The sequence below is a fragment of the Phyllostomus discolor genome, chromosome 7, assembly GCF_004126475.2.
Source record: "Phyllostomus discolor isolate MPI-MPIP mPhyDis1 chromosome 7, mPhyDis1.pri.v3, whole genome shotgun sequence".
Classification (NCBI taxonomy): Eukaryota; Metazoa; Chordata; class Mammalia; order Chiroptera; family Phyllostomidae; genus Phyllostomus; species Phyllostomus discolor.
This window is the reverse complement of record NC_040909.2, coordinates 41,741,726-41,756,789: the sequence shown is the minus strand read 5'-3', so window position 1 is coordinate 41,756,789 and position 15,064 is coordinate 41,741,726. Positions and strand designations below refer to the sequence as shown.

The window sequence follows — 15,064 nt, the reverse complement described above, 5'->3', positions numbered from 1 at the left end:
ATACATTTTTAAATGAGAGTTGGACTAAAGCACAGTCACCAGCAAACCTAGCCTTTCTTGCTTGTTTTGTTTGAGTTGCCCTGTACTGAAAAATGCCAGCTTACGCTCATAAGAAATTAATATCCTTTGTGGCTACCTAACAATTCATTTGAAATCCTGAGGATGAAAGTTCTGAACTATTTAGCAAGCTAGGGAAGGCATTGATGGAGAGCTATGTTATAGCTTGGTACGTGCTTTACCACCTAAACACTTACAAGGTTGTAATAAAGTGCAACAATGAGAAATTAGAAGACTGTCTTAATCTCACCCTGCCAATCAAAACCCTTTTGATAGGCAAATTTATTTTGTAAATTGTTATTTGGAGTATGGATTATATGGTTTGCTCAAGTTTCTGGTTAATCAGATATTGGTTCCAGAATCAACTGCAATTTTTTTTCTTGGCAGAAAAAGTGCTATTTCTTGTAACTCCACATTTTGGAGAATGATTTGACAATAGACTCCTTTTTCCCCTTAGGCTTTTCTGATCTTACAGATAGAAACCTGCCCTCATCCCCAAAGAACACAGGCAAAGATGTATCAGTGTAAATCATTTATTGTGAACTCTCTAATATCATACGCTAGTGGGCCTGACAATTCACTCTGGTGTACTAGGGATGGTGGCCAAGAAGTAGGGAATGTGATGAAAGTACAGCATGTGAAGGCAGGTAGCTGAGGGGCAGGCTTCATGCCCAGTATGTTGGTGACCAGTCTTGGTCAGCTAAGCTACCTTGGACAGGAAGGAGCTGGGCCAGGCCAAATCCCCTCAGTTCTCCTTTGGACAGCCCATGCCAGGTTTCCAACCCTTACCCTTGCTTCCACATTCATAGTTCTGTGGGAATGAGGGAGTTGTAGGGAGGTAAGAAGCTCTCTAACTGCCAGGCTTGTGGGTGCTACCAGCTCAGCATGGGGCCTCTGGTCTAGTCCTTGCCAAGAGAAGGCCTCCAAGAGTTGGGTCTTCATTGTAGCATCTTCAGACAGGTTGGGATAAGGGATGGAGCCTTGCCCTTGGGAGGCTGCTCTCCCTCTGTGGCATCCAGAAGCTGCTGCATATAACAGGAAGTGCCGAGCAGTACGTGGCCTGTGGCCTGCATGCTGAGGAGGGCCCAGCGAAGAGCTTCCCTGGGTGGAATGAGAAGATAGTAGAGTCAAAACACAAAGGAAACTGCCTACATCTCCAAAATGCTCCTCCCCCATGAGTCATGTGCAAACAGAAACAGATGCTCCCTTCCCCCAGCAAGTGGGAAAGGGTCTACAGGTATTGCCTTCAATGGTACCTTAATTGAGATGTCCAAAATTTAATCTCATTTAACAAGGCCTTTTATTTTTGTGATACTACTTTGACCAGCCATATTGATCTACATAACATGAAAATTGTAACTCTTTCACAATATCTGTTCTAGACTCTGAGGCCTTTCCAAGTCATCTGTAGTCAAGCTAATTTTCACAGTGCTGCACATGAAAATACCATTTTGATCCTACACAGGGTTAGGAGGTTGAAATAACATAAATCTCTTAACATGTGGCCTGATGTGTAGAAGAGTAAGGGAAATGTGGGGTCAAGAGGAGCTGGTTGACAGAACAGAATGCAGAAACAAGAATTCAAAAACATGAGGAGGGGCTTAGGAACCTCCAGCACATCTTTAAATGTCCAACATCTGAATCATAGGGGTGCCAGAAGAAGAAGAGGAAGAGCAGAAAATTGAAAACTTATTTGAATAAATAATGAAGGAGAACCCCAATCTAGCAAAGGAAATAGGCTTCCAGGAAGTCCAAGAAGCTCAAAGAGTCACAAAGAAGTAGGACCTAAGGAGGAACACACAAAGGCATCATAATTACACTAGCCAAGATTATAGATAAGGAGAGAATCTGAAAAGCAGCAAGAAAAGAGACAGTTATCTACAAAGTAGTGCTCATTAGACTATCAGCTGATTTCTCAAAAGAAACCTTGCAGGCAAGAAGGCACTGGAAAGAAGTATTAAAACTCATGAAAGGCAAGGACCTACATCCAAGATTACTCTATACAGAAAAGCTATCATTTATAATAGGGCAGATAAAGTGTTTCCCAGATAAGGTCAAGTTAAAGGAGTTCATCATCACTAGCCCTTATTATATGAAATTTTAAAGGGACTTATCTAAGAAAAAAGAGTCAAGTATGAACAGTAAAATGACAACAAACTCACAGCTAACAACTGAAAAAAACCAAAAAAACACCCCCCCCAAAAAAACCTAAACAAAACCTAAAAAAAACACCCCAAAACAAACTAAGCAACAACTAGAAGAGGAACAGAATCACAGAAACTGAGATCACATGGAGGGTTATCAGTGGGGGAGTGGGAAGGGGAGAGCGGAAGAGAAGATACAGAGAATAGTAGCAGAAATGGAGGAGAAAATACATAGGGGAGGTTAAGAATAGATAGGAAATGTAGAAGCCAAAGAACTTATATGCATGACCCACGACATGACTAAAGGGAGGGAATGAGGGTGGGAAGGGTGTGCAGGCTGGAGGGGATAAAAGGGGGAGAAATGGGACAACTGTAATAGCTAATCAAAAAAAATATAGTTAAAATAAAAAGTAGCTGGTTGAATGCGGGACTACTGGAACCAAGTCTGAGCAAATCGTTTAAAGCAGGAGGTGAGAGCCACTAGGGGGGGTCCGAGAGAGGCGCAGTGGAGGGGAAAAGGAAAAGGAAATACTTCCTGGCTGATATGAACTTGTCTATTATAACCTTCATTCAATAAATGATGGTTGAGGTGGAGGGGGGCGGAAAGACAATTAGAACCCTAAACATCTACACATAAAAATACTTAAAAAATATAAAGGTTATATCTGAGATATAAGCCCATTTCTCAAATTACAGAACTGAGGCTTAAAACCAGTTGTCCAGCCATAAATAGGAATGAAATTCTGACACGTGTTACAACAAGGAAGAGACTTGAAAACATTATGCTACATGAAAGAAGCCAGACACAGAGAGACAAGTCTTGTATGATTCCACTTGCATGAGGGCCGTAGAATAGGCAAATGAACAGAGATAGAAAGTAGAACAGAGGTTTCCAGGCACGAAGGGGAAGGGGTGGGCAGCTAATGTTTAATGGGTACAGAGTTTCAGTTTGGGATGATGAAAATGTTCTGGAAATGGATAGTGCTGATGGTTGCACAACACTGTGAATGTCACTGAATTGTACACCTAAAAGTAGTTAAAATGGTAAATTTTATAGGATGTTTATTCTAGCACAATTGAAAACCCCCCAAAACTAGCTAACAATACCATGTCACTACACTGAGTACAGATTACATTTTTTTTTTTGGATACCAAGATGTCTCCTGAGTTCAGGACTGAGAATTCTACTTTCCCTAAATGGACTAAAACTTCTTGCTCTAGACCTTGAAATCTGCAACTACTGACAGCAATCCCAGAACAAGACAGGGCATGATGCACTATAGGAGGAAAAAGGAACTTCTAGCCATAGTGTCATCTCTGGCAGGCAGAACCATGCAGCCTCAGGCTCCTCATCTGCAGACTGGGTGTGTAGAGGATAAAGTCAGAAAGCCAAGACGGTCTGATGTGCACCAGCTACATGTGTTTTGGCAGAACTTCTCAGAAGTTCCCTGAGAACAAGGGTCATATGTGTCTTCATTCATTCTATAGTTTTTGAATTACTGCTATCTGCCAGCATTCATCAAGGTACTGGAAGCAACACAAATGCTTGCCCTCATGGAGCTTGTTCTGACATTTTGTTCTTTAGCTTACACAATAGGGCAGGGAACTCAATGAGTACTCAGTAAAAACTAAATGAAGCAATTGGAGAAGAGTGGAATGTGTCAGAAGAAACAGGCAGGATGTCATGCTCTGCTACTCCTTAGCTTTGTGACTTTGGACTGATTGGATGGCTTCTGCCTCTGTGGCACATCATCTAATGAGGTAAAGATGCTATGGAGCACCCCTGGGGCAGCTGTGTTTGGGAAACACTATCATAACATTTCTCCTCTCATGGTTTTTTTAAAGATTTTTATTTATTTATTTTTAGAGGGGGGGTGGGACGGAGAAAGAGAGGGAGAAAAACATCCAATGTGTGAGAGATACAAAGATCTGTTGTCTCTGGTACACCCCCAGCTGGGGACCTGGCCTACCACCCAGGCATGTGCCCTGACTGGGGACCGAACCGGTGATCTTTAGGTTCACAGCCCGGCACTCCATCTTAGCCAAGGCCCTTATCTTATGATTTAACATATTCTCATGCTCCTCTGGTATTTGATTAGGTCTTTCAAAAGTAAAGTAAAAAAGCCCTGGCTGGAGTAGCTCAGTGGATTGAGTGCAGGCTGCGAACCAAAGTGTCGCAGGTTCGATTCCCAGTCAGGGTACATACCTGGGTTGCAGGCCGTGACCCCCAGCAACTGCACATTGATGTTTCTCTCTCTCTATCTCCCTCCCTTCCCTCTCTAAAAATAAATAAGTAAAATTAAAAAAAAGTAGAGTAAAAAGTTTTTAAAAGGTCATTAAACAATGCGAATAGCTATTGTCTGTCCATAGATGTGCAAATTAATTCTGCCCTATGGAGAGACAATTTTTCACCCCTCCTACCCCCATGGAATTTTTTATAATGGGGGTAGGAGGGGTGAAATAATTGTATCTAATTATAAATAATTGTATTCTAATTTGTATCTATAAATTTATTTCAGCTTTATTGGTGGACCTGTGTATCAGTGGGGTTCTGAATTCTCCTTTGAACTGACTAAACTTCTTGCTGGTTCTCTCATTAATTAATGAGTTAAATAAAACCTTTTTATAAAATTTTAATTGATTTTTTTTAGAGAGAAGAATGGAACGAAGGAAGGAGGGAGGGGAAGGTGGATAGATAGATAGATAGATAGATAAACATTGATTTGTTTTTCTACTTTTCTATGCATTCATGGATTGCTTCTTGTATGTACCCTGACAGGGGATCAAACTCACAACCTTGGCATATTGGGATGACACTCTAATCAACTGAGCTACCCAGCCAGGGCCTCAATAAAATCTGTGACATGTGTTCATTTTTAATAGTTGATTAGAAGACTATTTAGGAAAACTTACTATTTCAAAGGAAAACAATTATTCTAGTGGAAAAATATTAGAAAAAGTAAATATATCCTGGCTCTGCCTAGAGGAGTGTGTGTGCCCCTTTAGCATACACTAGTGAAATCTAAAGCAATAGTTAAGTCATAAGTTCTGGACAAACGCTAACTGTCTTACTTTGTCAACATCAATACCAGTTCCAGGCCCTAAAAGGCTGAGATCCATGAGAGCACCCAGTGGCTCTTCCACTGCTGCATACTCACCCTGCCCCCAGCTAATCCCAATTCACTTACTTCATGATGCGCTTGGCCCCGTAGCAGTTCAGATTGTAGGAAAGAGAGTATGTGCCATAGAGAGTCGCCTTTACATTCAGGCAGCCAATGAGATCCTGTGGGTTCACCTTGTACAGGTCGAAAGTTACACGGGCCACATCAATCTTCTTGGCAGGCTTACGGGAAGGAGAGAGTTGGTACCGAGAACCCTGCATCAAGACAAGCATGTGGTTGGCATCCTTCAAGGACTTCCTCCAGACTCCTAATGTTCTCCCTCCACAGGTGGCACCTCACCTGCTCTGATGGGGGCTGCCATTTCTGCCCTTTCAGGAGGACCATGAACACTGTGTCATCTGCCAGGGTCTGAAAGTACTCTTCTGTCTCTACAGCTGTGCCATCTTCCTCCAGCACCAGGAAGAAGGGCTTATCCTCCAGCATCAGGGTGTCCCGGACCTGCAGAGTAAGGTTAGTGATGCTTCTTCCATCCAGCTACAGAGCTGGTGCACAGGACAATGCAGCTACAGAGCTAGTGCACAGGACAATGCTTCAATCAACTGAGTCACATGGCCAGGGCTGTATATATCACATTTTTAACTGATTCAACAATTTTTAAAATTTTTTGTTTATTTACTTTTAGAGAGAGAAGGGAGGGAGAAAGAGAGGGAGAGAAACACCAATGGGTAAAGATACATCAATTGGTTGCCTCTCACACACCCTGGCCCTCGCCCCTCATCCAGGCATGGACCCTGACTGGGAACCAAACCAGTGACATTCAGTTTGCAGGCTGGTGCTCAATCCACTGAGCCACACGAGCAAGCACTGATTCATCAATTGACAGGCATTGGTTGTTTCCATTTTTTGAGTATCACGAATAATTCTATTTTGAACATTCATGTACAATTCTTGAGTGAACATATGTTACTTATTTTCTGGGTATATGCCTAGGAATGACACTGCTGAGTCATAATTAACCCCATTTTTAACTTTTCTAAGAACTACCAAACTGTTTTTCAAAAGTAGCTGTATTTATATTCCCACCGGAAATGTATTAGGATTCCAATTTCTCCATAATCTCAGCAACACTTGTTATTGTCTGCCTTTTTTATTTTAGCCAGTCTAGTAGATATGAAGTGATTTTGATTTGCATTTCCCTAATGACAAAGATGTTGAATGTATTTTCTGTGTTGTTAGCCATGTGTATATTCTTTACAGAAACATCCACTCAAACCTTTGCACATTTTTAACTGGGTTGTCTTTTTATTGTTAAGTTATAAGAGTTTTTTATATATTCTTGACACTAGACCCTTATAAAATATGCAATTTGCAAATATTTTCTTCCATTCTTTCCTTTTGATTGCTTGTGCTTTGGTGCTGGATCTAAGAAACCAAGATCATGAAGACTTATACCTATGTTTTCTTCCAAGGGTTTTATAGTTTTAGCTCTACATTTAGTTTTTTAATCTATTGTGACTTAATTTTGTACATAGTATGAGGTAGGGATCCAACTTTATTCTTTTGCATGTGGATATCCCATTGTCACACCACCATTTGTTGAAAAGAGTATTCTTTCTCCATTGAATAGTCTTGGCATCATAGCTTCCAGATTTGAGAGAAAATAAATTTCTGTTATTTAAGTACCAGTCTGTAGTAGTTTGTTGGAGCAGCCCTAGCAAACTAATAGAGTGTGTCTATCATTAAGTCTGTACCACAGAGTCTTGATTACTGGCTGTACCTTTATAGTAAGTTTTGCAATCAGGCCATATGAGTCCCCCAACTTCCTATTTTTTCAGGATTGTTTTGGCTATTCTGAGTGCACTGCAGTTCCATGTAAATTTTAGAATCAGTTTGTCAATATCCACAGAGTCTGCAACCAGGTTGGGGAATATTGCCATCTTAACAATGTTATATCTTCCAATGCCTGAGCACATTTTTCTTTTCACTATTTAGGTCCTCTTTAGTTCTTTAATTTAATTTATTCCAACAATATTAATATTCAATCTGTAAGTCTTATACCTTTTATTTATTTTATTCTTAAATATTTTATTCTCATTGATACTATTAGAAATTGAATTGTTTTCTTAATTTCATTTTCATATTGTTTATTTCCGGTGTATGAAATTACAATTGATTTTTATAGTGGCCTTATCTCTTACAACCTTATTGAACTAATTTATTAGCTCTAATTTTGTGTGTATGTGTGTGTATATTCCTCAGGGTTCAATATACAAGATCATGTCATCTGCAAATAGAGATAGTTTCACTTCTTGTTTTCCAATTAGGATGCATTTTACTTTAAAATCTTGCCAAATTATCCTGGTTAGAACCTCCAGAACATTGTTAAGTAGAAGTGGCAAGAGCAGACATCCTTATCTTATTCCTGATCTTAGAGGGAAAGCTTTCGGAATTCTACCATTAAGTATAATGTTAGCTGTCAGTTTTTTACCAATGTTTTTTTAATCACACATATGTAATTTAAAATTTTCTAATAGTCAAATTAAAATAAAAACAGGCAAAATTACTTGTAATATTTAATTCAATCTAAACTATACATATAATTAAGGTAAAATTTTATAAGATTTTACATTTGTAAGTCCTCAAAATCCTGTATGTACTTTATACTTAAGCACATCTCAGTTCCAATTAGATAAATTTCAAGAGTTCAGTAGCCACATGTAAGTAGTAGCTACTGCATTGGAGAGAGCAACTCTAAACAGACCAAGGTTTGAAGTTTAGCCTCCTTACTTCATTGTTCTGAACTTAATCAAGTCACATCATTTCTCTAAACTAGTTTCATCATCCAAAAAGTTGAGGCAAGTAATGTAAGAACTCTCACAATGACTACATGCAAAAGTGTATGAGATAATAGTTTGGGTTTAAACTACTTCTGAATATACTTGCAAATAAACTACAAGTGAATATACTTGGCCTCTGCCCCTAGAAAATGGGAATAATTGTAACTACCTCGAGATCATGATTATAAGAAATGCAACATATCAGAGGGAATTTCAGGGGGGAATGGGTAGGGTTTACAGGAACAAATTTGGAGGACACATGGACAAAAACTAGGGGTGGGGGGTAATGGGGGGGAGGGTTGGGTGGGTGGGCTGGAATGGGAGTAGGGGGGAGAAAACTGTACTTGAACAATGATTAAAAAAAAAAAAGAAATGCAACATATAAGTCATAGGGCAGAATACAAAATCCATAATGTGCATTTACTAAATTTTAGTAAAATTTCCACTTTAATTAGTATTACTATACTAATAGTAATGGAAAGAGACCCATGGCATGTCATAGGATGAAAAGTCAGGCTCCATGCTACATAACCCAATTTTTAAGTAAGTTGTTGTACGGATAGACTATTTAGGACATTCACAGTTATACCATTACTTATCTTGAATAGTAGAATTCTCACCTTACGTTTCTTACTTGGATTCACTAGAAAACGTATTTTTCTGCTCATAATCCTTTAATAAAGGCCTGCGATCAGCAACAATCAATAGCAGTGAACACACTTAGCTCCCACATCTTGGTTTCTGAATACAATATATTCTTCACTAAAATGAAGCAGATCTCTTTAGGGAAAAAAAGCTGAACTCAAGGGCCAGGGCAGAGAAAGTACAAGATGAGCCTATAATACCTTGTTGGGCCAGAAAGCCAGAAAGCCAGAAAGCACAACACAGAAATAAGGCTGAAGGGAGTCCTACTGGCCAAGAATGGGACAATGAGCAATAAAAATAATTGTTACCATCCTTATATTTCATTTAAATAGGGAATTCTGAGTCTTTTTCTGTTTTTGTTTTTAATAAAGATTTAATTAATTAATTAATTATTTATTTGTGACAGAGGGGAAGGGAGGGAGAAAGAGAGGGAGAGAAACATCAATGTGTGGTTGCTTCTCATGCATCCCTCAATGGGGAGACCTGACCTGGCCCACAACCCAGGCATGTTCCCTGACTGGGGATTGAACCAGCAACCCTTTGGTTCGCAAGCCAGCACTCAATTCACTGAGCCACACCAACCAGGGCTTGAGCCCTTTTTGATATGAGTAAATGAATAAATTGAAATTTAGATGCAGAATGAGATTTTACTGAGTACAAAATACCTCCCTAGAAAATAATCAACACAAAGGGAAAACTAATAACTTTACATAGAGAAACCTGACTGTACCTTTTTATTCAAAGTTAAACAGTAATGTGATTATTCAAAACTGTATACAATTAGACAATTCTAAACTGAAGGAGAATAAATAAAACAACTGGTTTATAATATTCAAAATAGTCAAGGCCATGAAAGTCGAGGAAATTGAGGGACTGGTCCAGACTGAAGGAGACTAAAGAGATGTGTAATTAAATAGCACACTAGATCCTGACCTGGGTCCTTTTGGAACAATGCATATCATTGGGACAGTTGAAAACACTTGAATGGAGTTTCACGATCAAACAGTCGAAGTCATGCAATATTGTAGTGTCCCTGATTTGATAGTTGTATTGTGGTTACATAGAAGACTACCCTTGTTTGGAGAAAACACACATTGAAATATCCAAGAATGATAGGCATCAGGTTGGCTACTCACAAGTGATACAGGAAGTCTTGTATTGTTCGTGCAACATTTGTTATTTTGAGATTATTTCAAAATTGGTTAGTTTTTTTTTTTAAAGAAAATCCTCCACCTGCCTGGTGTAGCTCAGTGGATTGAACGCGGGCTGTGAACCAAAGTGTTGCAGGTTTGATTCCCAGTCAGGGTACATGCCTGGGTTGCAGGCCATGACCCCCAGCAACCGCACATTGATGTTTCTCTCTCTCTCTTGTCTCCCTCCCTTCCCTCTCTATAAATAAAATCTTAAAAAAAACAGGCATCATAAAAATGTTTTTTAAAAAAATCCTCCAGTAGCATACTGTTTTTAACATGAAACCCAATTGTTCTCTCCCATAGCCAATAAGGGACCTCATACACTGTTCTCTGCCAACCATATCTCCTTACCTTCTCTCCTCACTTTCTCTGCTCTTTTCTTGCTGTTGCCAAATTTGGAAAGGTAGTCTAGATAAACAGATGTCCCCCTGCTCTGTCGGTAAGATTCACTTCTGACCTGTGGTCCATCCTAGGAAGTTGAACCCTCACTGCTGTTCCTCCCGGCATCCTCTGGAGTTAGGGCTCTGACTAGGAATTCCCAAACTCAGTGACTAAGAATCTCCCAAAGAACTTGCTCAAAATGACAATCCCTGAGCCTCACTCATGACCTAATCAGTCTCCAGGGGAGAAGTGTGGGGAAGCCATGTGTTAACAAGGCCATTTTAATGCATAAGGTGGTCCCCTAACCTCAGAGTCTAGACTCAAGTGTGAAAGAGCACTTTTGATTCAAGGCACAAGAAATGTAGTGTGGTGCAACCAGAAACCTCAAAAAAAGGGAGGAGAAATTTACTGCCAGGAAGAATGGACCTAATTAGGAGAAATAGAAGAGGAAAATCTATAATAGAGGGTTAGTCAGCTATGATTTCTATATGCTCGACCATCTAGTAAATGGAAGCCTAATTCAAACATTTGATCTGTGTCAGGACCTGGACTTCTAGATGATCAGGGTCCCACCATATGGCAATGATAAACTAGTGGAGCAGTGAAGCACATGCCTAATATAGAGCCAGACTAGCTGATGCTATAGTCGGGGCAGTGGGAGAAAGTATTCCAACCAAGTGGAGAGGGAGCCTGGATATGGGGAAGGGTGTCACTACCATCCACAATAGTTGTATATCCTGTTCTCCTCCTCTGGAAGCTTACCTGATTAATAGTTTGAAGAAAGTCTTCCACAGTCCCTAAAAGCCTTACACAGAAGGCCAATACAGGAGGCAGACTGAGGAGAACTTCCCTGGCTAAAGGGAGGAGATGAGGAAGGAAATGTCTAAAATCTTGCCCATTTCCCCAACTTCCAGGCACTTCTACAGTTTAAAAACACTGGGAAAAGCAACCTAAGGATCCTTCCAAAGAGAAAACATGCTCTGGGCCCTGGCTGGGTACCTCAGCGGGGTGGGCATCGTCCCCATACACCAAGGTTGTGGGTTTGATCTCAGGTCAGGGCACATACAAGAATCAACCAATGAATGCATAAATAAGTGGAACAAAAAATTGGTACTTCTCTTTCTCCCCACCCCCCTGTTCTCTCTCTCAAATCAATAAAAAAGAAAGAAAATATGCTCTGAAAAGACCACTGATTGCTGGTATAGGAAGACAATGTATTGCTTTCCCCTATCAACAGACAAATCACTAATCAATTGAAAAGTACTCTGGGCAGGCACTACCAACTCATTTGAGCTGGCATCAGAAAGAAAATTTTTCACTATGTAAGCCATGATGAACTCCATTCTTGCTGAAATCCCAGCTTGTGACCTGGAGGACAGAGGCAGCTGGTAGGGCCAACTCTGAGCCAAGGTCTCAGTGGTTCAGCTGTGCAGAGGTCAGGCCCACCCCTCACCTTGTGGAGGAGGTCCTCCAGACTGTGCGCCATGAGGCCCTTCCGCACACTCCGGTCCTTGGTGCTCACTCTGCAGGGCCGGGCTCTGAGGACCTCCTGGCTGGGCAACGACAGCAGCTGCTGGGTCCACTGCTGAGGTGCTCACTGCCACATACCTGGGGGTGGTTTTGGGCATCAGAATAAACTGTCTGCTGCGTCCCAGCTCTCACCCCATCCCATAGCAGGATAACTCACTTCCCAATCCCTCTAGCCTGAGCTACTATATTACTCCCCACAACTACCTACCACGCTTGCTGTGGATAGTCTTACTCAAAGGCAGCTATATCAGTGCACCTCAGACTTTAATGGGCATATAAGTCCTCTGGAGATCTTGGTGAAAAGCAAATTCTGATTCAGTAGGTCGAGGAAGGGTTTTGAGATTTTCTATGTCTAGTAAGTTCCCAAGTGATACTGACTCTGCCAGTTCTCAGGCCGTGAGGAGGCACAAGGTGACAGAAGATCCACCCCACACTCCCCCTTTCCCACTTTCCTCTCTAGGCCTCACTCTTCTCACCTGTAAAGTGAGATGAAGTGGCGAAGCTGACGTCAGTGTAAGGTATTTTTGAGCTCTGACATACACAATGTAGAATGAAAGGAGTGGAGGGAACCTGGGTTTCAGAATCAGGCAGGCCAAAGTGGATCCTGGCCCTGCTACACATGTGCTAAGTGATTGAGAGCAGCCACTCTGTGCTTCAGTTTCCCCATCTATTAATTTGGTATAATAATCTCTACCTCCCAAAGTCATGGTGAACTCTTTAAATGAGATCAAAAACGAAAGCTCCAAGCACAGTGTGGTGGTGGCTGGGTGGCTGTGTACCAGGATTAACACCACCTGAAGGGCTTGTCAGAAGGACAAAATCTTGGGTTCACTCCAGACCTCCTGAATCAGAATCTGCATTTTAATCAAGATACCCTAGTGAATTGTGTGCCACTGAAATTTTCGAAGCTCTGCCCTACAGCAAACAGGTAGCTCCCCTTCCCTTCCACCCTTGGCTCTCCTCACCTGGACAGGGACTTGGGGTGGAGAAGGCTGAGGGACTTCATGGCATATTCCATCTTCATCAGTTGGACCGTGTGGACCTGGGAAAAAAGCAGAAACAAGCTCATTGCGGTGGGCTGGGAGAGTTTCCTCTCTCATCATTGACACAGCACAACCCCACTCAATCCAGCAGGCCTCCACTCTGGTCTCCCCTCTCAGCTCACAGACACCTTCCCCAGCCCCTCTCCTGTCCAATGCCATGCACTCGAAGTGTGACCACGCTGGAGACCCCCTCAGTGCCCCACCCAGCCCCACTCAGCAGCTGCGCCACCCTCCCCAGCACCACTCACTCCATGTTTCTCTGACTCTGACTCTGATCACACTGCTCCTAAGTCAGGGCTAACGAGGTCCAACCTAGTTAGTTCCTTCATGGGGGCAGAGTCACTTTATGCTGGCAGGACATGAGTCACACCACCTCACATGGATGGGGATGTTCCCTCACCTGTAGTCCAGAGACCTCACAGGTCAGGCCCTAACCTGCCAGGCAGCCCAGTCTAAGCCTGCTCTCTCCTGTGGGTCCTTGAGCAACCCTAACTCTCCTGAGGCTTCCCGCTGATTAAAGAAAGTTCCTGCAGTGAAGGAGCCCTTCAATATCTAGTCTATTTCTGGAGCTACCATGTGGCAATTGAGAAGTTGAAATGTTGCTAGTACACCCAAAGAGCTAGATTTTTAATTTTATTTAATGCTAACTAATTTAAATTTAAATAGTCACTGTGTCCTATGGTTCTGGCAACCATATTAGGCAGCACAGCTCTAGCTGACAGCCTTGGGCTCACCTGCCACCACTTTATCTCCTAAACCTCTCTGCTCCAGATCTTACTACACACTCCAGGTCTTTGCACGGGCAGCTCCCCCCACCTACAATGCCTTCCTCTGGCCCAAGGCTAACTCTTTGTGGCTTTGAAGCCCCAGTTGTGTCGCTTCCCACTCCTTGGAAAGCCTGCTTACATGGCTCACAGAATGTCCCCTTCATCCTGCCTTTCCTACTTCCTAGCCAAGTGTCTGTTTCTGCCTTTGCCCCTAGTCCCTGGGTGCCTGGCCCTGAGATGTTTGCCCTAATCCTAGGTCCCAGCACAGAGAGGGCTTCTTCGCACAGACCAAGGGCCTCAAGCAGTGGTCATGGAAGAAAAGCCTCCTTCCCACTCAGGTAAAATCACTCTTCCAACAACCTGGGGAAGGAGGCTCCTCAGGCCTGCCTGGCCTGTGAAAGCCCTCTCCCCCACTTTACACTACCCACATCTGCTTGTTTCGGCCTCACTCCTCACTCCCACTTCCTATCCACAGCAAAATTCTGCCAAACCCCACCTCACCTGTTCTCCAAGAGCCGAAAAAAACAAAACGCCCCCAAACAAAAAACTCCTTACCTCCCCCTCACAGTCTCCTAACCTCCTTACTATGCCACCCTGCTCAGAACTGCCCTCCTCCGATTTATTTCCAGCTCACGGAAGCCCCTCCCCTGGCCTCCAGCGCCAGCTGGGGAAAAGAGCATGGGGAGCGAGTGCACAGTTTTCACCCTTGGGATTTCAGGGCAGCCTAACTTCCAGAAAAGGCCCGAAAGGCAGGGAGGAGGCATGTTACGACAGCTTTGGGACCGAGTCTAGCCTGGGACTTGGTATCAGGCACAGAGGGCACAGAAAACAAGCCCTTGCAGGTTGTGGCTCCAGCTCCACCTGTGGTAACTTCTTGAGTGTAGACAAACAAGTTGCCTTATGTTTGCAACCTCCGGTTTCTCCCCCTGTACAGCAGGGAATAATGATTCCTGTGTCAAAGGATTGAGGTGAGGATTTGTGATAATAAAAGTAAAGGGCTTTGCAACAAAGACACTTAACAGATAGAAGAGAATATTGGTGTTATTAACAATATAATTATTTAAGAATAGGAGAGGCTGTTCTGGATGGTGTGGCTTAGTGGACTGAGCGCCAGCCTGGGAACCAAAGGGTTGTCGGTTTCATTCCCAGTCAGGGCACATGCCTGGATTGCAGGCCAGGTCCCTGTTGAGGGACGTGAGAGGCAACCACACATTGATGTTTCTCTCCCTCTCTTCCTCCTTCTTTCCCTTCTGTCTAAAAATAGATAAATAAAATATTTTAAAAAATAATAGCAGATGCTAATACTAGTTGAGATGTGTAGTGGTTCAGAGGGTAAGATCTATGA

At 42.4% G+C, this 15,064-nt stretch overlaps 1 protein-coding gene across 1 annotated transcript; it reads right to left on the bottom strand.

The window, feature by feature from the left end:
• Nucleotides 1-574: 574 nt before the first annotated feature.
• CIDEC (cell death inducing DFFA like effector c) lies at nt 575-14,336 on the bottom strand. The gene is given in 7 exon segments (XM_028518326.2): nt 575-1,158; nt 5,390-5,577; nt 5,663-5,821; nt 11,833-11,958; nt 11,960-11,987; nt 12,875-12,951; nt 14,275-14,336. Coding segments are annotated over 6 exon segments (723 nt in total). The 5' UTR covers nt 12,934-12,951; nt 14,275-14,336; the 3' UTR covers nt 575-995.
• Nucleotides 14,337-15,064: the final 728 nt, after the last annotated feature.